The 26,559-nt window shown below is 40.2% G+C and overlaps 1 protein-coding gene across 3 annotated transcripts; it reads right to left on the bottom strand.

The window, feature by feature from the left end:
- Positions 1–1,874: 1,874 nt before the first annotated feature.
- LOC306818183 (actin nucleation-promoting factor WASL-like) lies at positions 1,875–26,234 on the bottom strand. Of its 3 annotated transcripts, XM_079335566.1 has the most exons (11): positions 25,735–26,234; positions 15,540–15,674; positions 15,244–15,330; positions 14,183–14,279; positions 12,836–12,859; positions 9,448–9,631; positions 8,586–8,628; positions 6,847–7,000; positions 4,900–5,438; positions 4,702–4,810; positions 1,875–3,095 (listed from the first exon to the last, which is right to left on the bottom strand). In XM_079335566.1, the coding sequence occupies exons 1-11, from the start codon at positions 25,837–25,839 to the stop codon at positions 3,034–3,036; spliced, it is 1,539 nt and encodes a 512-aa protein (XP_079191692.1). In that variant the 5' UTR covers positions 25,840–26,234; the 3' UTR covers positions 1,875–3,033. The 3 variants fall into 3 exon arrangements, with proteins under 3 accessions (XP_079191692.1, XP_079191693.1, XP_079191694.1); XM_079335567.1 differs by lacking the exon at positions 12,836–12,859 and having other exon boundaries at positions 25,735–26,229; XM_079335568.1 differs by lacking the exons at positions 12,836–12,859; positions 14,183–14,279; positions 15,244–15,330; positions 15,540–15,674; positions 25,735–26,234 and adding an exon at positions 10,394–12,817.
- Positions 26,235–26,559: the final 325 nt, after the last annotated feature.

Here is a 26,559-nt window from a genome sequence, read left to right as displayed (position 1 = left end):
AAAAGTTTTTCTCTCAAAAGTATGGTACAGAGGACAGAGCAGAGTAGGTGGGAGGTACAGAAGAGCACACTGATTATTGAATAAAAAAACCAAAACGCTCACCTTACAAAGGACCTGAACAAAACTGCTTTTGCCAAAAAACATTCTGCTCAATAGCATTACAAATCAGTTTGCACAATGCATTCCTTTGGTGACATGTCCGAAGAATAAAACTTTCCCAACTCAAGCACTGCACTTTGTCATAGCTGTCAAACTGTCAACATTAGAATCAGAATTGGGTTTTATTGCCAAGAACATTTACACATCCAAGGAATTTGACTTGGTGTATTGATCCAAAACAATGAAAGGACATAAAACAGAACTAGCAACAACTTTAATGATAAAAAAATATAATGGGTCCTCCCATAAGATCAGCCATTAAATGTGGCTTTTAAATGGGGTCCCTGAATTCATACTCACTATGTGAGATCATCTTCCGGATGGATAGACGGGTTTCATGGAAATGTAATACCTCTCTCTGAACTGAAAGTGAGTTAAGTGTGTTTGCATTTACTTCTTTAAGACTGAATATCCTATAAGCCTCTCAGTAACAACATTAAGACACTTTAACCTTGACATTCCTTTCCACTTAATGTATGAAGTATTGAAGATTAAAACTAATCTACTATTAAAAACATCTAGAATGCAAATCTATCACCAAGTGCAATTTAAATAAGTGGCTCTATGTTACCTTTATTCTACAAGACACCCTGTATATATCGTGTTAAAAAAGACAGTATTAGCAGATCATGTCTAAACTGAAATTCATGATGAATGCTATTTTCAGATTACTTTGGTTAACTTTTAAGCTACAAAGTAGATACTGACTGTAAGAGCAAATCAAGTCCAAGACAAACTGTACCTTGTTGCCCCTGCCCTTGTTTTTCTGGGGTCTCTATGGAAGCACTGTACCCAAATAGTGCTGCCCCACTAGTGGAAAGTGCCATACCTGCTCTAATCCCTCCCATAAACTCTGCTGCAGAGAACTCTGATATAGGGCTAGTATGGTGCCAGCTGACGTGCACATCCACTCAAAATAAACCGTGGAGGCATTGAATTGTTGTGGTCACTATTATGTCACATGTTTAATTCTCCCTGAGATGTTTTAAGTTTATATTCAGGACTGTTACATTACATGCTCCAACAAATTGCCTCTGAGATCTACTAGTTGTACTTGTTATCCATCCCTCAACCAGTTTTCATTCATGCCAGGCTCAGTGGATGAAATGGTCAGGGTAAGGTTGTGACAATCCTCTTCTCAGCTGTTACCAGCTCTGTCCAGCTCAGTCTGTCTTTCTATTATTGGTGATGAGGCCTGTATTTATAATGCATGCACACACAAGAGAACAAAACACTCAAACTACATGCTTGAATGAAATTATTCCTCTCTCTTATGCACAAAATACAAAAAGGTCTGTTCAGGCAATTTGTTTCACAGACAGAAACAACATGAAATATTAGTTTTCGGGAAAGTGGCTTGAGGAAAAAAAAGAAGAGAGAATCAGTCTTAAACTATAGCCTATTGACAATTAAGTCTTGTACTTTTGTTGTAAATGTCTAACACTGTGTTGATGTTTCTGCCCTACAAAACCAAATCTCAGCATTGTTAACAGGATAAAGTTTATTAGAATGTGCAAACTTAGCCTGCTTTATATTCAAACGCTACAATATGTGCTAAAAGAAAAATTAACCATTGTTTGTTTGATTAAGAAAATTCTATTATACACCTCATGATTTATTCAGCAGAAGAAACCTTTGATACTTGTCTGAAAGTCACCTTGGATCTTATGGCAGCACTTAGTATGTACAACAGGAAGACCCATTATAAGCATCAGGTGGGTAAAACAAATGTCTTTATTCCTTAAGCTTTACATGATCAATGACCTGGTTTCAACAAACAGTCATTCATTAATGTTTGCTACTGTAAAAAAAAAAAAAGAAAAAACAATTTTCAACTAAATCTGTAGTGAGTGACTATATAAAGTACTAAATGCACAACAGATAGCCATCCATGGGCTACCTCCATTTGTATACTGTACACTGTAGTGTTATGGATTAAAGGAAAAAGCGGCTTAATATGCTGATTACCAAGTGTTTTCCTCCTTATTTAAAGCGTAAAATGTATGTCATTATGATACAGACCCGAAAATGTCCTGTATTCATGCAGCAAATCTCCTTTCTGTGCAAAAATATAACAAGACTCAAAATCTGCAGCTAATTTACAGTCGACAGACAATGAAGCTAACATCTCCAACAAGAGTCTTTTCCTTTTTTTTCTCTTTGTTTTAAGAAAATATGAGTTCTAAACTAGGATCATTTAATACGTAAAAATAAACTACAGAGCAATAGGGTATGAAAATAGTTATTTTTCTTCTCCCAACAAACAATGATGACACATGATTGATGAAGGATTCATGGCAACTTATTTAGTAAGCATTCTCTTTCGATGAGTGACCAAAAGAAAAGAAAAGAAAAGAAAGAAACATTCAACTCTACGATTTGAGAAACAGCTTGATGTTAAACTGCACGTTAATCTGGGAAGTGGGAACATGGAAGAGTGACAAGCGAGGGAAAATGTGTGATGGGCTGATAGGAGGCAGCACATATAGGAACGATGTCCGAGTGACAGATGGAGGTGAAAAAGTTGGGGACGTGGGAGGAGAAAGAGATGCATAGAGATGGATAAATCCCAACAAAGTTTAACCCAGATATGTGAAATATTGCTATAAAAGAGACAGAAGAGCTGACGGAGACAGACGTGACAAGGAACCAAGAAACAACAACCTAAGATATGAGAATGACAAACATTTACAGATTAAATGAGGTATTGCACAGATTAATAAAAAAAAAAAGCATAAAGGCAACAAAAATATACAGCAACTTGATAGAACATTTACATTTCTACGAGTGAAATTAAAGATTTCTTTTAAAGACATGAACGATTTTAGTGTCATAATCATCCTGGGGTTGAGGTAAGGGAGCTCCAAAATATAGTTAGTCCTCCCATTCATCATCATCCTCAAAGTCTTCATCATCATCATCTTCATCATCCTCATCTGTGAAAGAAAAGAAGAAACAAGAGATCGACTGAAACAGCTGGACGATTACACAGAAAAACAGAGTTTAAGTGCAGTGACGTAGGGTGTGGTCACACAGGCAATCCGAACCGTGCCAACGCCAGCTTCAACCCTAAAGTCCAGTTCGTTTGGCCAGTGTGACCACTCCGTACCGTGCCACACTCGTACACATTAGGTATCACTAAAAACCACTTCATGTGTCTTGTCTACTCATCACTATATTCAATAGTTTAAGCTGATAACTAACGTTTATTCTCAGGGACCGAGCGTTATATGCAGCCACTGCTAACTGGAGGACGTAAGAGAAGAAGCGTTTCCGTGGACTTTGAATTTGAGCACATAGATTGTTGAAATTTATTATATATTGGGATAGGCCCCTTGAGGTGTATCACCTTGTTTTCAAGGGGTTAGATGTGCCTGATCATGCACAAGAAACCTGGAAAACACATTAAAGAGATATATAAAACCAGAAAAAGCTGAACATGTGACCTTTAGACGTTATGTACAAGAGCTAATCATGCTCAGGCATGGTTAGTCCTGATGCAGTGTGACCGCACGCCGTGCTGGCTAGTGGAGGAATGGCATAGCATGGGTGCAGTCGTGCTTGAGTATGGCACGGTAAGGATGGCCAGTGTGACCGCGCTCTTATTAATAGCAACAACTAACGATTAGTAGCAACATGAATGTGTTTGTTTGGCTAAGTCTGCAGCTACAGAATACACAACAGCTGTTATGTTACTGACAATACAGTATACAATACAATTCTGATTGATGTCACGTTTCCACCAGCTGACACCATCACAATGAATGCCAACACAGTCAGATTAAATAAAGAAGCATCTTTTGAAGTGAAGTCACCACATATGGTGCAATATCAACACTTTACCACACGTGAAAGTCTGCAAAAAACTTGCAAATCACGTGAGGCTCAAACCTTGGGCTGAACAGATCATGGATCAGCTATGATCTGTTACAGCCCTACCTAAAATGTATGAAGTATACTTGTAGTTTGGTAATTCTTTGCATTGATTTAAAGAGCTTCTTCATTAATAGCAAGTACTTCATCAACAACAACTTCAACATAAAGTTCACTTCTTGTATTCCAAGTTATAATGGCTTTACAAAGACAGAGAAACAGAAAAAGAAGGCATGAAACAACCATCTGCCAATTAAATTTGGAAATAAACATTTTTGAGGACATTGAATACATTTAAGTAATGTTAAAGGCTAAAATCTAATGGATGTTGAACGTTTTGTTTTTAGGAAAGACTGTAAATAACTTTCGGAAAAACCCCCATCCTTTTATTTCAGAGACTAAAAGTAAAAGACATATGAATCACAAGGTTGATAAAGACAAAGGAGGAAGTAGTAAATGTGTCATCTGACATTAAGTTGATGACACAAAGTCTGAGTGCTGCATCTGGTGTCAATGAACTCTTTTAAGGTTGAAGAAGCAGGGTAAAACTTCAGGAGTCGAGTCCCCTGGATCCTATCAGATAAATTGTGAAATAAACTCCTTTCTAGTAGGAATTAAAAATGATATGTTATGCTAGTTTACACAGGCGTTTCCTGTCTTTTAATATACCTGAGGAGTGAATAGCCTTGCTCCTTTTCTGCATCACCTCCATCAGAGCCCCAACAATGCCTGCCGATGGGGCAGGGGTGGCAGGGGCTGAGTCTGGGTTATCGTCCCTCTGTAAATAAAACACAATCAGCAGTTCAGTTAAAACTCAAGATAGAGATTGATACAGCCTATTCAAAGAGATAATGAGTCACTACTGACAGGTTTCAGTTTGGTTCCTTGTCGGATTTGGTCCAGAAGTGCGTCTCTGCCAATGCTGGACACCGGCCTCTCCTTCTGCTCCACCTTCTTCAGGTTGGTACCCTCTCTTATCTGACTTAGCAGCAAATTCTTCCCGAGCCCACCACTGTCTCCTCCGTTAGACTCTACTGGCAGCAGAGGAGCTGGTGGTGGGGGGCCAGGAGGCGGTGGGGGAGGTGGGGGAGGAGGCGGGGCACCGCCACTGGATGACATCGAAGATGAGGGGGGAGGTGGTGGAGGGGGAGGCGCCACAGGAATTGAAGCATGTGCTGGTGGAGGGGGAGGTGGGAGGGAGCCACGGCTGGGCGGGGGAGGTGGTGGAGCAGACATGCCTGGTCGGGATGGAGGAGGAGGAGGGGGCGCAGAGATGGGCGCTCTTGAGGGTGGAGGAGGTGGCGGGGCACCTCTCCCCCGGGCTGGAGGAGGAGGAGGAGGGGCTGAGCTGTGGTGTGGTGGTGGGGGAGGAGGGCCGCCGCCTCTGGATGGAGGGGGTGAAGGAGCTAAAAAGGAAACCATAGAAGAAGAAGAAGTGAAAAAGTTGCAATCATGACTTGGGATGATTCACACTGAAGTCTTGAGGAACATTAAGATTTAAAGGGGCAGCTGGAAGACCTGGATGTCAAATCATCTCTATCAAGCTACATTTGAAAATTACAGCCTGTTTTAATTCACGTTGTAGTAAGTGAAAAAAAAAAAAACAAACAAACAAAAAAAACTGTGGGCTGCATTTGTGAATGTAAATAAGCTCAGTTTTCTTATTGGTCTAAAGGCCTTTCTTACGCACCTACACCTTGCACACGGAGCACGTTGCGTTTGTTTTTCTATTTATTGTGAAAATTGGCATTATGAGACAAAACGTCTCGTATCATGCAGAGTGATCCCGAAGTGTAGTTGATTTTGTTGTTCTTTCACTAAATTGAAAAAGAATTGGGGTCTGTGCACTCCTGCAAACAAGACAAGAGCAAGGAAAGGTGTGCAGAGGCCTTCAGACTTAATTTTTCTCACATTTAGATGTTTCGACGCTGATAAATTTCCAAACTTGTATATAATTTGAAACTTGTTGTGTTTTTTAAGTTGGACATGATTGTTGAGAGATCTGTTTCATTCTTTATTTATTGAAAAATTAATTTGAGGGTTGCGTAGCCCCTAATGTGAAACAGTTAGAATAGGATCCCCTGGATCTACTGGATCAGAAAAGGAAGTTTGGCTAAAAAGGAAGTTAAGCAGGAAAGATGAAAAATGCTTGTTAAGTTTATGAAGGTGAAACAGTTCATTTAAAGATTTCACTGCATATGAAAATGCATTCCATTTCTTTATTCTTGCACGTATCAATGAATCATGCAGTTATATAATGAAGCCACTGGGGGCAGCCTTCTACCAGAGTATATGCATAGATTTGACAACATGTTGGACAAAAGCTAAAGCACATTTCATTTAGACAGAAATTGGAACTTTTTTTTTTCCACAATGCAATCATTACCAGAGGAAGGATGTGTAATGTGGAAATGTAAAGATTTTAATAGCTCAAGAAGGAGTTATACCGCCTCAGAGCGAAAGACGTATCATACAACTCAAGAAGAAACACAGCAAACTCTTCAATTCAGTAGCTGCAAGTTCCGCAACTTTATATTTTGATCAGATTATAGTCCAACTTGACATGCACAGTCATGAGCTGTCACAGCAGGTCATGCATCAAAATAAACCTACCGCTCCATCTGGGCGGACCTGGGGACAGAACCACCACACTGGTTAGATTGTCTTCTATAATGATACAGTCTCATCGAAAAAGAAAAAAAAAAAAAAAGATGCCAGAACGCTACACTGAAACCAGCAGAGTCAGATTAACTGGTCGGTTCTACTTCTTTTCTTAGCTAAATTTGAGGATTTTTATTTCTCCATTGTTCCTACCTTGTCTCCGTAGCTCATTTTTGACAGCTTCTACACCTCCTTTCTTCTCAATGAAGTCATAGATGACCTTGGAGGTCTCTTTGTCCTTCAGCTGAGCCTCAGAGATGCCGCACATGTCAAACAGGTTCTTCAGCTCTGGGTCCAAATTATTCAACTGGAGAAAGACACGCATCAATGTGAACCATGGAAGTGATACCACAGGAGTAAAAACTTGAATTTATTGGATGATGAGGATGCAGTGACACTAAAAAGGCCGTAAAACAAAGCACATTTGTTGTGCTCTGTAATGTTACAGTAATACTAATATAAATTACATTTATACCACCATCAGCTTCATACTGTAACAGAGCAGCGTTATATGGCCACATCTGCTAAGCACACTTGTGCATGTGCATAATTCCATGCTCAATATGTTAACATCTGTGAAGTGATGTCACTGGTTTAAGAGCTGTATTTATGAGCTTTTGAGCTCAGTAACACGTTATTTGGCTGGCATGTCTCAAACTGTGCTATCTCATATTAGGATCATTGTTTTGCTGTACATTTAAAATTGATTGCAGTCCTTTTTTTAAGTATACTTCTGTATCTATATGTTACATGTGTTTTTTTTTTCTGTCTTTTTTAATGTATGCAGATAGATGAGAATAAACGGAATCTGTAATAAAAGAAAGTCCTGTCTGAAAGAGGTTGGCCACGTTTGGCATCGGATGTTAGACTACTCCTTCAGGGAGGATGTGAAAAGGGAAGTTATATCATTTGTAATGTTACATTGTTGTGTTTTGAAAGACATATTTTCCCAGTAGAACAGTACAAAGTTAGACAACAGTGCAAGGTATTATGCTGCCATCTGGTGGTGTTTGGTTGCAACGTCAGGTTATAAAATGATCAGTGACCAAAGCTTGAACTCAAGTTCAAATCAGTGATTTTACGATCATTAATTTAATATATTACATTTTACCTGCCTCAGAAACAGAGACAAGAAGTAAAGCCACACATGACACAATTAAATGATTATCTTACTGTAAGCTCAATCTTGTATTTTATTTCCTAACACAACAACTGTTGTTTTTTTGTAATCTGACGTGAATTAAAGTTGCTACAGTCGCCGTGTATCAGAATTTAAGACTTGTACTGCTTATGGGAATGGGTTATCATTTTAAAAAGGCTACTACTTAAGCTAAAGTATCCATGATTTAAAGATTGAACAGGCAAGCTACTTTTAAAGACCGTAAAGACTTAAAGTTATCCTTTGCTCATTTTATATCCCCTCATCTGCACTCTACTTTAAAGCCTGAGGATTCAAGAGCTGAGAAAGATTTGTTGACGTCACACTATTCAAATCGTCTTTGAAAGCATCGACTTCTGAAACTGAATCACCTGCATTTTTTTTTTTTTATCTTTTATCATTTTCTGACTGAGTAAGTCCAATGACCTACGTGATCTCATACTCATCCTCCAGCATGATTACGGATGACCTTTTTTTTTGGGAACGAGTCCATGGATTATGCAGATGCAGGTTGAAATCTTCTTGTGTAACTCTTCTGATGACTTGGCCACACTGCTCGGCTTAATACATCACAGCTCGTATTAAAAATGTCAAAAAAAAAAATCTCTCTGGGAGAAGGCTATGTGGCTGTTTAACAGATAAACTATAGGCCAAGATTGAAGAACATTTAGAGGTCATACTCCCAACATGTGCAGACAGACCAGCACATTAATAATCTTTTTATTGCACTTACATCAAAGCCTGTATTTGGATCCCAGCCTACATGCCCAATGTGCCTGAGAAGGAGAGAAAGAGACGGAGGGAGAGAGAGAGAGAGAGAGAGAGAGGGAGAGAAAGAGAGAGAGAGAAAGAAAAACACAAATGGAGGATAAGGCTTAAGAAATGCTTTTTAAAAATCTCCTAAAAGTAGAATTTCCCTTTATTAAAAAAAAATATAATAAAAAATCCCCCCAAACACTCTGGATATCAATACATGGCCTGCAGCATCTCATAGAAGATAATGAGAGCTACCACTAACTGATAATGCAGGACAATCCGTGCAGTGAATAATCACATTATACCCTATAGATCAGATTCTGAATAAAAGTAATCAAAAGCCTAAATGTAATAAACTGTAAAGACAGTGTCGTTGTTGTTACCTTGCAGAATCATACAAACAATATCCAGCGTTTTGGTCTCAGTTAGAATTTAAGCTCTTAATTAAATTGATTAGTTTGAAATTTGTTTCCCCATCGTCAGTTTGCAGATTGGTCCTTTAAGCCATGTTCAATGTTGAGTGGCTGGAATTCCTTTTTTTTCTCTTCTTCATTACAACATCAAAATATTTTTGTGTCAATGTTCTTCTTTTATTAGTGTTTAATCAAAGTTTAAAATTCTGCTACAATGACATCTCTAACATATTAAATGTGGGAAGTAAGTGGATATTAGGAAATGGCTGACTGTATCATTGACTGTTTCTTTCTGTCTGCTCCATTATGTGAAAATGGTGCATCCAAAGATACATTTTTTCAGTGGTTTCATGCTAATTAGATGATTTAAATGATGTGTAATGAGGTGATAAATTTTCCGTATAATCCTTGTCTGTGGTGACTCACTGGAAGTTGCTGGGCGTGCCGATGTCTGCCTTGGTCAGCTTCTTCTTCTTTCCTTTAACCTTTTTCTCCCTTTTGGGGAAGGAGGAGTGCACAATGTTGTTCACCTGAGAGTTGTTATGGTAACGCTGTGTGTTGCTGATCTCTGGGTTTTTGATGTCGACGGTGGCCATGGGCAACGTTGGACCTTTAAGAGAAAATGGACACAAAAAGATTAGTTTCTATAAAAACAGCAGGTGGATCTCAAAGATGTTGACAGTTTGATTGAAACAAAGAAATTTCATTTCATTTGAAGGAATATGACGGCATTTTTTTTTGTTCATAAAATAAGCTACAAATGATAGGTGTAAAAGATGGTTTGAAAGCATTTTAACATACAAAAAAAACATGGGCTATAGTTCCATCTGAAATCCAAGCTGGGGCTTTTTAAGGCCAGCAGTGTTCCTCTAATTATATAATCTTCCATTTAATGGCTATTACAGACTCTGTTTGGAGAGGGTCGGCACTTTTTGTTTTTTTCGCGGTGGGGGTGAGGGGTGTTTGTGGGTGTGAAAGGGCCTTAGAACATCTGGGATTACATCATCATTTTATTACTGCTACTCCCACTCGGTGAATGACAAAACAGGTTGTGACTGAAGCTGGATATAAAAGTCAACGCTCAGGTTTCAATAAATAGTCATCACTGTTCGCTCTGCAAACATATGCTTTCACTGTATTGACATAGGAGATCATTGACACAGTGCCACAAGATCTCTGGATTAAACACACACTGTTCTTCTATTTTAACTGTGACAATGATCACTTTTATATCTCAACATCAATCCAAACAAAAGACAACAATTCAATTGGTCTGTGCACAGGGATTACAGACATACTCACACGTCACCAAACATCACACGGAAGCTTCTTTACTTTGCAAATAAACCCAGTGTTGTGCCTTAGCACATACCTTTAACACTCTCACTACAGGGATTTTTCCGAGTTTTACTTGGCGAAGGGGAGGCAGACCGGCTGCGTCTCCTCCTCACCTTGTCCCAAATACATCCATTGTCACTCTCCCTGCAGGTTCTCATGCTGACATCCAGGAACATTTTGTCCATCAGGCTGTGATTCTGCTCTCTGGGACAAATTGAGAGGCGGGCAGTGGGGTCAGACAGGGATGGGTAAAGTTCGTCCTGCGGTAGAACCAGGCAGTGTAAAGAAGACAGACAGCTCCCTGGGCTCAAACGTCCACCTCCAGAAGCTGCTGCCCCTACTCCTCCTCCTCCTCCTCCTGCTCCTGCTCCTGCTGCACTGCCCTCACAATTCAGTTCTTCAGAGGGAGCGGAAAGGAAGGTGGTGCAGAACATCATTGTCGCAGCTTCTTTGGCGTGAGCAATAGGTTCATCGATGGAGACACCAGGGAGGATCCTAGTTCAATTTTGAATGCCACACTGGTCTGAAGTGCTTTTTCTCAGCAAAGACAGAAAGCTTTCACCATCCAGGAGGCTCAGACAATATTTTCATGAACCAGATGCAGTGTAAAAGCACTTTATCTCGTTGTCTTTTGGTAGAAGGTTCCAAGATTCTCAAGGAAAATGTTTCATTTCAGCTGAACCAGAAAAAGTTTCTAAAACTCGACCCCCCCCAAACCAAAAAAAAAAGACAGCAGAGAGAGAAAAAAGCCCACTTGTCTCCGATTTGCTGCAACAGTCTGTGTTTACTGACTTAATATCCTCATCAGACATCTGGTGGAGCTCACTCACAAACTGTCTAAGCTGTGAGGCAGACGTCCAAATATGCCAGCAGAAGGGAGATGAAGCAGCCAACACTTAGCTGGCCAAATTTGCTCTTCCTCTTACATTCCTTCCGTCACAGTAACAGCTTTCTTCTGCACAAGATTGTCATCAATTTCCATTTTCCCTGCTTCTGTCTGCATGAGCTCTGCATGTTTTGCATCTATTTTCCATCGTTTCTTTCTTTATCCGTTCGACTTTCCACCTCAGCAGGGTGCACTCGTAGATCACCATGCTCGGATTGGTTCGCTGTGATCGTTTCTCCACCCACCTCCTCTACTGTCTCCTCCCTCTAGCCCGCAAAACACACAAATGGATCTAATCCCAGCAAATCATTCTGGACTTAGAGCTGGATTTTTACATAACCATTAAAACCCCATCCGTACGTAATCCCACGTTAATCTGGGAGGGCTCTACGACATGATGAAGCTGCAGAGAGGACAAATAATAAGGAGAGGGCAGATGAGTACAAAAGGGGTGAAGATAAGGGCTGGAAAGGGCAGTGGGAGAAAAAGTCAGAAGAGAAGGAAAGTAGAAGCAGACCGGAGACGAGAGACTGAAATAGAAATGTGACACAATAATGGAAAGTGGGAACAAGACCAGCAGAAGAAGAATATATTCCTTTGGGAGAACAAGTATGACTCCTTTGGAACTGAACCAATTCACATACAAGATGTACTTAAAATCAAGGTTAAACCGTTTATGACAAATCTAAGATTGTAATGAGAGTTTCTGTCATGCATGGCAGCATCATTTGGCCAAGGAACAAAACACGTCTCTTTAAATCCCCTCTCCAACAGGGGGTGAAAGCTGCATCAAAGAATACACACTTTGATTCACAAATCTGAAAATCTGACTTTAAACAAAGGCACAAATAAGTCCAAAATGGGTTACCATATAGCTCAATGTACATCCTGTATGCCCATATAAGGCATCTGACAGCATGTGTACTGAAGCGAAACGTCCAACGGCAGAATTCTGTTAAGCCGCTCTGAACATGAGCATCAGTTTTTGTGGGAAAGACATTAACACACACTCGAGCAGGGTCAAGTCGTGCTGCCTGTATGTCAAAATTGCTTCCCTCCTGTGCAGAAGTGTGCTGTGTGTCTGATGCTGTATGTACACAGACTAAATGTGCATATTCACAAATGGGTCCCATCTGTTCTATCAGCAGACTCCACTGAATGAAGGTCATCAGCTCTACAGATTCAGACTCCACGGCAGGCAAAGCTATTCTATGTTAATATGTTTGAGTACCGTGCTTATGTGCACATACTTTGCTGACAGGAGATAGAAAATAAGATTTTTTGTTTTGTTTTAAATCAGTCTGCTGGGTTTCCAAATCTCTGTGATGCCAGGCTTCAGTTTTCACTATAGACTAAAACAATATATATTGATGTTGAATAGTTTCCAAAATGTAAGGGAAAGGAACTTTTGGCCTTGAGTTTGTTGCCAAGTAACACACACAAGTACATGAATGATCCTGCTCTTCCTCTCATCTACCATAACAAACTGAGGGACACGCAAGTGGTCAAACCGTCACGTCTGTCTCTGGTCTTACACCACCCTTCTATGTATTTCTGAAGTTATTGACAGGAAACATGGGAAGAACGTACCATTTGGAGGGTCGCGTCTCTTCTCTGTGGACACAGACAAATGAAATCATTACAATTGTTGCGCTCAGTGGAGGCTTGTGTTAGTGAGAAGCGAATACTTGTGAGCAAGTCAAAGGGCAGAGAAGAGAATTTATTGGCTTTTTAAGAAGCGGCCCGGCGGGAATGTGCGAGTGCTGCACTTAATGGAAAGTTGTTTGAAAAAAGTTATCAGGCAAAGTGTTCTGTTAGCGTATTTAGGAGACCTGAATCAGGTTCTCTCTTTCTCTCTCTCACACTCATACACACACACGTGCGCGCAAATGCACACGCGCAGAACAATCTTTGAGTTTTTCCAGGCAGAAACAATTAAATAAAGAATCCAATACGGAATGATGAAGAGGAAAAGATGAGAAAAGGATCCATAGCAAAGTTCAAGAAATGATCCGCAGGAGAAAGAAGGAAGCTGGACGGTCTTAATCAAGGAAGTGACGATGAATTTTAAAAACTGGAGTGCCAGAAAGATTAAAGTGATGCTAGACAGCAAAAGTTTGTTAAGTCGCCTTTTAGGATTGAAGTTTGAAAGTTGAATTGGTCGGTGCTCTTTATGCATCATTGTAACAAAAAGGGCAAAATAAAAACAAGTCCTATCATACTGGAACATATAATGTTCATGAGTCTTTATTACAGCTGATTATTCATCTAGCTAATGTCAACTTGTAACTGACTCAACCCCCCTCAGGTCAGTCAGCATATCCAAAGTCATCTCTTTTAGTGTTAAAGACACAATGAATCAAAGGTTTTTCTTTTAGTACCAAAATTGAGAATGTTTATACGTTTATGAAACGTGTTTATATTGAGAGGTAGAATTGTGTTTCTGTGAATTTCATTGAAGCACTGTATTGATGTTTTTTCAGTTTTATAATGGTGAATTGTTAGCAAAGGTTGTGTCGACAGGGTAGGGAGGTAGCAGCTGATTAGAAGAAGAAAATCAGGTGGTTACGTTAAAAGACCAAGGTGAAATTAATCAACTTTAAAAAAAAAAATCTTTGGTAAAAGGAATGGATTGTCTTGGCTTATGAACTCATTTAAGACTTTTTTTTTGTAGTTCAGCACTGTCAAAAATGGCAAGTAACAAAATGTATTTGATTTTGTGCTCCTACAGTCAGACCAATCAGGATCATTTCAAGCCAAATATAGAAACTTAAGATCATACACAAACTAAAGTTTGAAACGGTCACATTAAAATCTGCATCAAGCAGAATTATTTAAGAATGAGGCTAAAAATCTGCAGATCATGCCATTTTTTTTCAGTGAGTTCAGTGAGCAAGTGAGATTTGATATTAGTCAGCAGCAGCAGTGAGGTGGTACCAGTTTTCCTCTGTCGTCTGCCCATTAGCTCGTTGACTTGGGCGCGGAAACGCTTCGACTCCTCCTCATTGGCAAAGTTGAGACCCACTTGGCATGTCTGTGAACACGAACACACGCGCACACACACACACACGAAAGAGATTATACATTTATAAGGTCAATTAAACTCTTTGTCAAGTGCCAACTAACTACTTAACCTACTTATTTCTATGATTGGAGTTCTGAACCTATTTCCCCCCCATGACTGTCCTTATCATCACCGTCTGCATTTTCCACATAGCTCCTCGTCTGCTGCAGTCTGAGCCGCCAGCTCAGCTTTTTGCTCCATAAATACAAACATCTTGCCATATCAAGGGCTTAAGACTTCTCAGAAAGCTCGGAGTTCAACACACAATGTTGTTTTTCAGAACAGGAGGAGACATCACTAAGTCTCTGATAGGAATATATTGTCTGGATTCAAATGTCAAAGAAGATAATTATCTGTATGTTAGCTTAATACATGTGTGTTCCAGTTTTGTTGTACAGATCTTTACTCTGAAGTGAACAGTTTCTGCAATAGGCAGGACTTAAAAACTATTTCTGAATTTGAATCTGCTCAAACGAAGCAAGATTTTGTTTAGAGTGTGACTTTTTATTCCACTTGTTGACGCCTGAAAACACAGATTGGACCTAAATTACATCATCCCGTTATGAATGTGTCAGTGCTGTATCAGTGTGGCAGACAGGAGCGCTTTGTTTGGATGAGCAACAGCTTGTGAAACGGGTTCAAATGTTCTTCACATCACAATGAAAGAAGCATCAAAATGTGTCAAATGTTTTTAATAGAAATCCTAAGATTTCTTTCTAATGTTAAGATACTCAAGAGAAGCCCAATGACTACATGTAATCACTAATTCAAGTGTCGAGAAAGACACTAACAAATTAAAGGATATAATTATTATCCCTATGATAATAAAGGCCATTTTTGCCTGTGAATAAAATGGGGCATGGACCTTGAATATCACAGATTTGTAATAACGCAGGAGGATGTGCGAAAGAAGAAGAAGAAGAGGGTAACTCACATCTCCAGGAAATGTGATGAAGTATGGTTTGGAGAGGTAGAGGCTGAAGTTGTTGTAGAGCTCCTGTTCAAACATCACTTTACCGTCCTGTGGGAGAGGAGAAAAAAAAGAAGAAGCACAGAACTGGTAAAATGGGATTTATTGTGGAGGTACGAAAAGGTTTCCAATGACAAACAAAGCAGCTTTAAAAGGATACGGTATTCGCTGTGGTGGGAGACGTTCTGTTACCTTCCAAATGCAACGGTAGAAAAAACCAGTGGTGTAACCATTCATGTGCAGAGCTGTGTTTGTCTCACCTTGATGTCAAAGACCCTGATGAAGTAGGATCGTAGGGGGTTGTCTTTGACCAGACAGGCCACGCCGCAGCATCTCTTGTTCCAGCTTGAGTTCCTGTCAGCTGTAAACACCTGGACCACCGCTGAGGCCAACGACTGGAGGGAGGGAGGAAGAGAGAGTCTAACTTATTCTGTGTTGCTAAAAGGATACCACATTAGGTGTGTTCGTAATTCAGAGAAAGGCATCGTGCAGGTGGTTAAAATAACATTTATAATAAATAACACTGAGGACTTGATTGAGGACTTCAGCGTCCCTGAGAACTTATCAACCACCTTAATCCATAAAGCTCATGTTGCACATATAAACAGATGTTAGCTGTGATGTTGAAGATAACGCAGCATAGCACAACAACATGAACACCAGCAAAGATTAAACCCCACACTGTGGTGACTTTGAGGTCTTTCTAATTTTAATTCACTATGGATCTTCCTTCCTTGCCTCCACTGTGTTATGTCCGAAAGCCCACGAGTCAGGTATTGAGTGAAGCCACCTTTAAGGACGATCTAAATGAAACAAATCTTGCTTTCTTTTCTTTTAAAAGTGAACAAGGCAAAGGCTTTAGAGCGGTTGTTCTCAAATGTTTAAGTCTCAGGACCTACCGCCAACTCTTCAGATGTTATTTGATGAAAAATGGTGCAGTTTGGACCTCAGAAGGTAAAACGTGTGACAGAACAAACAAGTGGAATAAAACAATCTTGTTTAAAAAAAATAAATAAAAAATGCTCCTTTGACTTTTTGATACAATATTTCTTCCAGACACACCTTCTCGAACCTCTGAAAAACAGCTCTGCAACCCACTTATGGGTACCGAACCCACCAGTTCAGTACTCCTGCTTTAAAGCATGTTAAAACTTAGTCTATCTCAAGTTCAAAAGAACTTATCATTTCACTGCAGCATCAAAGCCTGTGCCACTTTCTTCTCTTCTGAATAAAAGCTCACGCACATCTGCTATTAAAATGCCTTTCATGTAGGTATTGAAGGGCTGCTTAAATGTATTATCATATAACCACAGGCTGACTGACGAGAGTGACAGGAACATTGTTAGGGTCTAATTGTTCTGCCCTGCAGTTGTCAGAATAAAGTACATCAACTCAACATGTCTGACAAGCGCCTCAGATAAATGGAGACATCGAGTATCAGGAGAGTGCATGAGATCAGAGAGGTACGGACAGTAAGTCAGATTAGTTTATGTACTGTAAACAAAATTGCATTAAAAATATATATATATTTTGAGAGATGTCTGATGTCCTCTTCTTTGACACGTAGAACACAAACTATCCTCAACAATGGGTTCAAGCTGGTTCAACTCTGGTAATATATAAAGATGAGAACATTTCAGGCATGTAAACCTCCTGAAGTCTGACATCTGTGAGGGATCCATAGAACTACAACTATAGAACTATAGTGTGATGGCGCCTACTTAATTTAAGCCATTTCATACTCTACAAGATGTTTATTTTTCAACCAACTTTGAAGAAGTTTGGAGTGTTTTTGAAGAGTGCTTAAAAGCAAAGAAACGCTGCCAGTCAGCACACCTGTGACACACACACACACACACACACACACACACACACACACACACACACACACACACACACACACACACACACACACACACACACACACACACACACACACACACACACACACACACACACACACACACACACACACACACACACACACACACACACACACACACACACACACACACACACACACACACACACACACACACACACACACACACACACACACACACACACACACACGATCACAAGAGCAGATCAGCCTCCTGCAGGTTTTTACAGGTGGCTGCAGGGATTTTCTCTCCATAAGGGGTCCAAGGTAACAGCCATCATTACTGCACACATGAAAGCAGGAGAATCAACAAGGGAAATGCCTGCTGATGTTTGGGGCCTTTTTATTCAGTAGTTCCAGGAATTATGGCAAACTTCAAGACAACATATATCAAGGCTTTACGCTGTTTGTTTAAATTAAGCACATATGCAGAGGGAGACATTTTAAATACCGGTAAGACATTTTCATACTCTTGAGGATCAGACTTGTTTTTTTTTTTTTTTTTTACATAAATTTGTTTTTAACTGGTCTAATGTTGTGGCACATTCATAGTTGTTCAGATTTATAGTAGAGCCGTATTTTGAAAATGAAGGGATCGGTCTAGTGTCATAAATGTGATCACATTGAGTACAATAGTACTTCAGAAGAACAGGACACAGAAACCAAAATGGAAACTTGTGTGATACAATAAACATGCAGAGATTTTACAAACGTTCCAGATAAACGTTCCTGCTTTAAAAGGAAAACATAATTCTTTGATTCCTTACAACTGACTGAAGACCCAAACAGGGACAGTCAAACATCTCCCAGCATAGATGATAAAGATTTTGAAAGGCTTTTTGTATTGGTCTTCACTGATCATCCATAACATCGTGACTATTTGCCTAATGTTGTGAAGGTATCCCTCTCGACAGTCCTAAATGACAAGCCTTGACCTCTGTTAGACCTCTGAGGGTTTGCTGCGGTATCTGGCACCAAGACGTTAAACAGCAGATCCTTTAAGTCCCGTAAGTTTCAGGATGGTCAGGCCAACACATCCCACAGATGCTCAATTGGATAGAGATCCTTGGAATGTTGAGGCAGGGTCAACACCTCGAACCCAGAGGAGAACCTTCTTCCATTGTTGTCCAGTTCTGATGTGCACATGCCCGCTGTAGGTGCTCAAAGAGAGTTTATTGGGCTTTTGGTTTTAATTTAAAAGGAAAGCTTGAGCGAGAGGGGAAAGGTGGGCCGATAGACGGGGACGACATGCACCAAATAGTGACAGGAATAGTGTTGAGACAAATGGGACTGTAGCCTCTGTTATTGGGCAACCTGTTCTACCAGCACCCCGCTGATGGCGCTTTGAGTGATGGACAGGATCAGCATTGGGACCCTGACAGGTCTGCTGCTATACAGCCTGATACACAACAAACTACCATGCACTGTGTGTTCAGACGCGTTAGCATTCACCTTTTCTGAAATGCACATCTGTGAGCCTTGGCCACCAATGATGACCCTGTCACTGATCACAGGTCGTTCTTCCTTGATGTTCTCATCTAGCTTTAACTATTTGGCCCATGGCAAAATATCTCACATTCTGACCCTTTTCAAATGTTCCTGCTTATTGTGATTTATTTATTAAATCAAAAAGGTATCATGACATACAATGATCATTAGGGAAAACATTTTTTTTCTTGATGTCAACTCACATAAACCCCCCTCCCCTCCCACACACACAGAATACAATAACATTACCATACTTCACTAAAAGAAAAGAGAAAAAACGAGGGGAAAAAAAGAGAAAAAGAAAAAGGTCCGTGCAAGAATTCAACAACAAAAGCAATATTGCATAGTAAGTGTCCCTCCCTTCATCCTTACAAATCACTCGTACAGTTCTTTATAGAAACTAGTGGGGGCCTTAGTTGCCCTGTCGTGTCTTTAATTTGGTTATATAAATGGATAGATACTTTATTGATCCCGAGAGAAATTCAAGGCATCCAGTAGCAGTATACAGACAGGCAGGAAGCAAGACATTAGTTACAATAGTTGATCACAGGGCCCCAGACACAGTCACATTTTTCAGGTGAACCCCTCAAATTATACTTAATTTTCTCCAGGTTTAAGAACGTCACAAGGTCCTTTAGCCAGTGTGATGCTTTGGGGGGGTAGTGGGGATTTCCATTCCAATAGTATTCTTCTGCGAGCTGCTTATTGTGCTGTTAACGTTGTCAGAGAAGTCATAATGTTCTGGCGGGCGGGTGTATGTGGAGACGTTACGTAAATAAAGTCAAACTGCACACCTAGCCTCAGATGACACAACAATAATACATGCAGAGCACCCGTTACATCACAGTGGTTTTCAAGCACATTCTAACCTTGAAGTTTGAATGACGCTGTGGAACAAGTTAGTCCTTTGTTGGCTGATTTTGTTTTGATTTTGTTTTTTGCTTAACAAGCATGGAAACTGTATATTTGTCTTCCAGTTTTGCTTCACTCTCTGCATGACCTTATATTGTCCAGGATGCTTTTATTCATGTCCATACAAACGCTCCATCCATTGGCAGCATTAGAGCTCTTGATTGTTTGGATTTGGATCAGTCATACCTAGGAGGATCACAAGAATAATATGATTTTGGCTTATCAGTGCAGCGACTGACTATAATGGGGTCGAGGCTCTGAGGCCCTCCGGCTTTCATCGGCCGCTGTAGCACTGATTGTTCCTGACAAGGCCGAAAGGGCTGCAGGAAGCGGAGCTCTGTCTATTACGTCATCATAACACGACAAAAATGGTAGATTTTCTCAGATACTTGTTTTTAAAAACAGCCAGTTTCTACGTCTTTCTGCTTATTGAAAGAATACTAACTGTCCAGCTCAAGGACTGCAAAATATGTATTCCTCTTTAACTGAAGATGATTGAATAAAACAGTTCAACTTTGCATTATCACAAGATTTTAGTCAAATAATTTAAATGTGTAACCTTAAGTAGGAATTAAAAAACCAAAATACCATATAAAGGAGTCTTCTTAAGAGATAAACTCAGTGGAAAAAAAATGAATTTACTACATTTTGGAGAATAAGATCCATTGTAATCAAATGAAACAATTCAAGTAAATTATTAGCCGTTAGCTTTTAGCCTTAGGGTGGGAGCTGTGTCCAAAGACATGGTGTTTTCTTTTTTTGTGTGTTTGTGTGTTCTGTTGTATTTAGCGTAGATATCAAATATAAAAGGAGAGTATGTATTTGTACATGGTAAGTCACTACTGACAAAGCTCTTTTTTTTTTTTTTTAAATAGTAAACGGCAGAGATTGGTAACTTGATATCAGCGTTTGCCTCATGGAGGTGGAGGAAGGGACAGGACATGCTGACGTACACAAACATCTGTAGTAGGTTATTGGCCACCAATGCGTTATGTAGTTCTCCTCTGTGGCATCTTTTAAACCTTTCCACTGACTTGGGAAAATGGGATCTCCTTGGTAACAGGACGCACAGACGTCATAAGAAAGTGGCTGCCACCATTATAACCCTTTTGGTTTTTTTTCCACAGTCAATGAAGTCTGTTTACAGCAGGTCCCCCAAGCAGCCCCTCTGGGATGTCACAGACTTTTTGGAGGATTGTTGCGGGCTAAAATGCCTGATTTAATGGCAGCTATTTAAAAAAAAAAAAGCAATGCATTTTGCAATGTTTTTTGCAGTTAAATTGCAGCCGGAAGCGAAAATTGCAAAACAAATTGCAAAGCGAGTTGACTTTCCCCCCCCCCCCCATTTCCTGTATTTTATCTTGAAACAGATCGTATCTTGTACCCACATCGTCTTTGCTCCGTGTCCGCTGGGTTAAAAACGATATCAAATGATGTAACATGCAGTAAAAAGTAACGGCACAGTGTCTGCCACAGCGGCCTTCGTCAACAAACGTGTCAGAGACGGGACGGACCTGCAACGGTTTTTTTTTTTAGCCCACAAACGCTTTATGCACACGCTAAAGTAAGTGAGTTTGGTTAGTGGTCACTAAACTTGACGTGTAGCTCGCCGTTTTCTCAGGGGACTGTTGTGATTGTTGAGACATGCCAAACTATTTTGATTGGTCAAATTTGCAGAAATGTTGCGGTGATTAGACTGATTAGAATTGCAAGGTCGCCCAGAATTCACGGGGATCGGTTAAATTTGCGTAAATTATTGCGATTACAACAGGAGTAACTGGCCCTAAGGAATAACACACAATGAACAAGTTTATTAACCACTAGAAAGTTTGTTTTCTGAAGTAGAGAGATCCATTGACACAGGCTAGTTTTTGTGCAGCTGAACTAGCATGTCACCAGCACACCGTTAATAACTGACTTTAACTCAAGCGTGTTCTTCAAAATGTCTCACTCTTTATAGGGGAAGATGAGGAGCATCCCTTGGACGCTTGGATAATGAGTTTACTGCGTCCTTCCAGAGACCCCTAGCAACATGACTAAAGGTGAGGGGGGGGAAGTAGAGGACAGAGATCAGAAAGAGATGTACGAAAAGAAAGATGTAGAAGATGAAACTTCAAAACAGGCTTACAGAGCGACTGAGTGAACATGAGAAATATGATCAATCGGGGAGGGCACGATACCAACAGGCAACTTAAAAGGGGGTTGGCTGTGACGTAAAAAAAACACAAAACAAGAAAGGAGAAAAAAAAAAAGGAGAAAAAAAAGGGGGGTCAAGTGGAGAAAAAAAAAAAGAGGAGGCATGTTCCACTTCTCCAGCACACATCACCAGAGGTGGGCCGACCACGGGACTTCCTGTAGGATAGGACTGCTGATCAGGCAGTCTGTACACACACACTGTGTGTATTGGACTCCTTCCACCTTTCGCCCAGTCAGACAGTGTTGCTGATGGTGAAAACAGCAGAAGGAATACTAATGCGTCAAACCGATGACAGAGGCTACGCTCCATGACCCTGGATGTCTTTATGCGTGTGTGATATGAGTAGAAGGCAGATTGAAATCTCAAATATGCCATGGACTTATGAATTTCATTAAGCAATTTCTTCATACTTCCGTTGTAAAACCAGCTTTATATTCATGTAAGACGTCTAGAATGAAAAATCTTACATGAAGACAGTTAATTAAAAAGAAGAACAAATAAGCCATTCAATTCTTGATTGTTGGAATGAACACATGCCTCATTATGTGGGCTTTCTTTTGCAATACACAGCCTCTAAAAATGTTACCAGTTTTCTTTCCATGTCATTAAAAGCAACAGGAGGACGCTCTGAAGGAATTCTGTTCCATCATTGTTGGACAAAATCTCAGTCTATTCTACCAGGGCTACAAGCAAGAAAAGCCACTACATCACTGGTGGGCATTTTAATTAGATTGGTCAGGGAGACACACACAATGTCAGTGTCTTTCTAGTAGCTTCCTCTCACACTCTTCCTGAATGCAAATACGTGCAGACACACACAAGAGCGTAGGACTGTGAGGAATCTTCCTGGTCACATGCTGAGTGACATGATAGCCAGAATGCCAGAAGAACGTCGTCACTGGATGTTTTCTTAAACAGGTTACAATAGGTGGAGGAAGGTGTGCCTCCTAAACCTGTGTGCTCATGTGGAAAAAAAAAAAAAAAAAAAAAAAGAAGAGGAGGAAGAGGCGGGACATCCAACTATGCAAACCACCAGACAATTCTGGCTTGTCATAGCGTGTCATGGGACAGGAAGAATAACCTTTCACACCAGGAGCCTGAGAGGCTCATGGCAATAACATAAGGTTGTTTCCAAAGAGAACGAGCCATATTTTGATCCATCGAATAATTAACAACGATTAAGGGATTATGAGGAATGATAGTACATATTTTTGTGGATCGCTTCATCTTGATAAATTTGTGGATATGGCTTTAATTGTGTCAACCATGGGAGAGTAATTCTTTTAGGTTTGTGAAGCTGTAATACATACACGTGTAAGAGATCTCATTACAGCAGCAGAGTTAGATTTCATCCAGCGCCAACTAGCTGTTGTCCAAGAGATTTTGCTTTACATAGATGTTTGACGTTTGAGTCAAGGAGATGAGTTCTTCATGCCTTATACAGAGTCAAGTATTTGTGGGCTGTCTATCAGAATATAAGGAACAATGTGAAGAAGAATACTTTGGCCAGTTACTGTAGAGTCCTGGTTCAGCAGCATGTCAACTATTGTGAGAGTCTGAGTGAGAGGTCATGAAGCATGTTGTCAATCATTGTGAAGTCTTGGCCAAGCATGTTTCAGCAATTGTCTGTGATGTATATTATGTAGTTACTGTATGTTATTTGACCATGGCTAAATAAATCTAAGATGATCCACAAGTCTGTTTGATACAGAAACCTCCACCGTACAAGGAAGCAGCCTTTACATGGGCAATGTGACAGTTAACACTTTGCAGGAAAATTGCAGATTTGTACGCTTTTGTGTTGTTTGCATGGCCCATATGTTCAGAGCCGATTTGATCATGCTACACAGTAAACACAACATAGTTAATAATAAACCGACACATTGACTGATGTGTCTTATCGATACAGGCTTCAAATAACAGCTGATTGTGCAACATGTTTTATCAGCTTTGGAGACATTTACAAGACACAATGTCCAAACTCCTAAATCACAATGAGTCAGGAAAAATAACCGTTTTCAAAGTGAGAGTATGATGAAAACTAAGCATGATAATCTAACATGCTTCGTACAGTTAGACCTTCTGCTTGACTGAGAGACACAAACAAACACACTCCATGTGGAGGAAATAGGAAAATTCCCATCAGCAACAACGTTAGAATATAAACATTTTACAACCACAGGATGGTAAGTGAATAACTGCCCTCAAATTGCTGGCAATGCAGTCTAAAATTAAGGGAGAAAGGGTCTCTGGTCAGGACGGCATATTCATCTCAAACAGTCTTCACTGCTGTAATGCTCTTTTCACTAATCTTCCAAAACAAGTCATTGTAAAACCACAATTAGTTCAGGTATCTGCTGGTAGTCTGTTGGCTAAAACACTGTCATGACAGTGTAAGCTTACCTTCACTGACTCCAAGTGCATTTCTGAATTGATTTCAAAGTTCTGTTATGGTCCTACGAGGCTTCTTATGTCCTCTGCAGCCAGTTCTCTATACAAACTAACAAACAAATCAGCCTTGCAGCCTGTTACAAAATATGCACCAAACTATAACACTAAAAGTGATGCAATCGCTCAAAATATTATTTACTAATCATGTCTCCTTTGCTTTTAATTGTTTTTGTAATTTGCATCGTTTTACATGTTTTTATGTATCGTTTAGTGCTCTCATATTTTACAGTTTTATTGCTCTCAGCAGAAGCTCAGTCTGTAGGGACTTGGGTACCTGAAGTCCCAGTGCAGACCAAATCACCAAAATTAGTCTGGTAGCTGGAGAGGTGCCAGTTCACTTCCTAAGCATTGCTGAGGTGCCTTGAGCAAGGCACTGTTTATATTTCAGCCTTTATATATGTGTTGTATGACTTAACGTGTAAAAACTGAATTTCCTCTTGCAGGGATCAATAAGATAAATCTTCATATTCCAGTCTTTTTTTCCTTCTTTTTTTTAACCATTATTGGGGTTTGCCTTGCACTGTATTAACAAATCTTAAACTTTTTCCTCTTTTTTAGGTTTATCTATACATGTTTAAAAATTACATGGATAAATGCAAACGTTGGTTTACCTTTTGATAGGGTTACACGTTAAACACGTTTATTCAGTTAATTAATATTAAGATATCAAGGGGGTGGGTTAAAGTAATAAAGGAACCTGTCATCGGGAGGGGAAACTAATATAAAGAAAATATGACAGAATCTAATGTTGCCGCAGATGTAAACTTCAAATGTGGTTGAGATATGTTGTATATATGGGGCTTGCCATACTTGCAGTGCACATGTAGGACACCAAAAAATGACTCAGCTGAACGCTTAAAGTGTTATGTAATACTTGACTATCTCACTATGTTGAGTCGTGACAATGCACTACATGTTTAGTCTGCAATCATCGTGAAACGGCAGCGCAGATTTTATGACTTTGCATTTGGCATGTCCTGCATTAGGGAGGACTTTTGGCTCGTCAGCGCTGTCCTCACACACACAAGTCTGCTCGGCACATTCTTCTCTGTGGACACACTTCCTGAAAACAACCGAGGTTCAGCAGGCTATGTTATATAATGTCAGTACAAAATCATTGCTTTACCCTGCTCTGTTGAACCCTCAACACCCGACTGTTAAAGCCACTTTAGTGTTGCGCGGCTAGGTGCGTTTCTGCTCGGTCAGGTGGAAGCGGAACTTAAAGGGTTGCTGGAAGATTCAGGTGTGTCAGACTTTAAGTTGAAGGCGTTCTTTGCCATTTATCCAAATGTCACCGCCTGAACACCGTCACTGTGCTCACAAACCTCCTTCACTGTTTGTGTTCTGTCAAAACAAACCGGCCTCTTCAAAGTCTTCCATGTTCCTTATACGATACATCTGAAGCCACAACACAACAAGACAGGCCACAAACCCGGCATAACACCTCTTACTTACACTTCAAGTTAGCTTTATTAGCCGTTTCTTCGCCAGCAATCATGCAATTATTTGATTGGAAGAAACTTACGATGCATTTCCTGCCGAGGTGGTTGAAAAGGGCTTCATTTTCCTGCGCTGTCAGAACTATGGAGCCGATGTTTGCTATCCGCCGTTGCGGCGGATGTCCACTCATAATTGGTCAATTTATAAAGTATGCACCGACTGTAACTCGTTTTATGAGATCCAGAAAGATACATAAACAATCCCTTGGTCATCCGTGGCCTTCCTCCGACCTCCTCACACCGGATCAGTTTATCCCGGGTTTTCTCAAAAATGGGGTGCCAACAACTGTACCTCCGTGTACGACTTGCAATAAGACCCGCCTCTCTTTAGAAATAAGGTCAAAACTGCAGCGAGAGGGCGAAGAAGGAAAATGGCAAAAACTTTCCTGGGAAGTCCGACCGCCAGAGAGCCCGGAGTCACTTCCATCCAATATGGCAGTATCAGGACGACTCCATTATGTGGGAATGGGAAGGGGGAAACACGTGTCCAAGCTGTGTGACATCACTTGATCGCCAAGCCAACATTTTGGCACTGCAATCATGCAAGGTCACTATCTCGGCAATGTTAAACAAAAATGTGATTTGATGAAGTCTGGTAGAGAAACTCTGATAAATAAAATGACAGTAATCCTATCACTATCCTCGCAGATGGTTTGGTCCAGTCCGCCCGTGGCTTTTATGACAGGAATGTGAGCGAGAGCACAATGGGAGGAGATACGGAATAAGGTGCAAGTTGCCAAGATAATCGCATACAATGCTCCTTCTTAGAGTGATTATTGAACTGAAAATGAATGCCAAGCTAGGCGTACACTTTAAACAACACTTATAGGCTGAAGAGGCGATTATAAATG

The sequence above is a fragment of the Symphodus melops genome, assembly GCF_947650265.1.
Source record: "Symphodus melops genome assembly, chromosome: 22".
Lineage (NCBI taxonomy): Eukaryota > Metazoa > Chordata > Actinopteri > Labriformes > Labridae > Symphodus > Symphodus melops.
The sequence above is the reverse complement of the archived record's forward strand: the minus strand, read 5'-3'. Positions and strand labels throughout refer to the sequence as shown.

Excerpts from the sequence above, each read along its gene's own strand:
- LOC306818183 (XM_079335566.1), bottom strand. The coding sequence starts at position 25,839 with ATGAGTGGACATCCGCCGCAACGGCGGATAGCAAACATCGGCTCCATA. Across the intron at positions 9,632-12,835 it reads GAGACGCGACCCTCCAAATG|GTCCAACGTTGCCCATGGCC; the intron begins GTACGTTCTTCC and ends TTTCTCTTAAAG. Across the intron at positions 4,811-4,899 it reads AAGGAACCAAACTGAAACCT|AGGGACGATAACCCAGACTC; the intron begins GTCAGTAGTGAC and ends TTTTATTTACAG.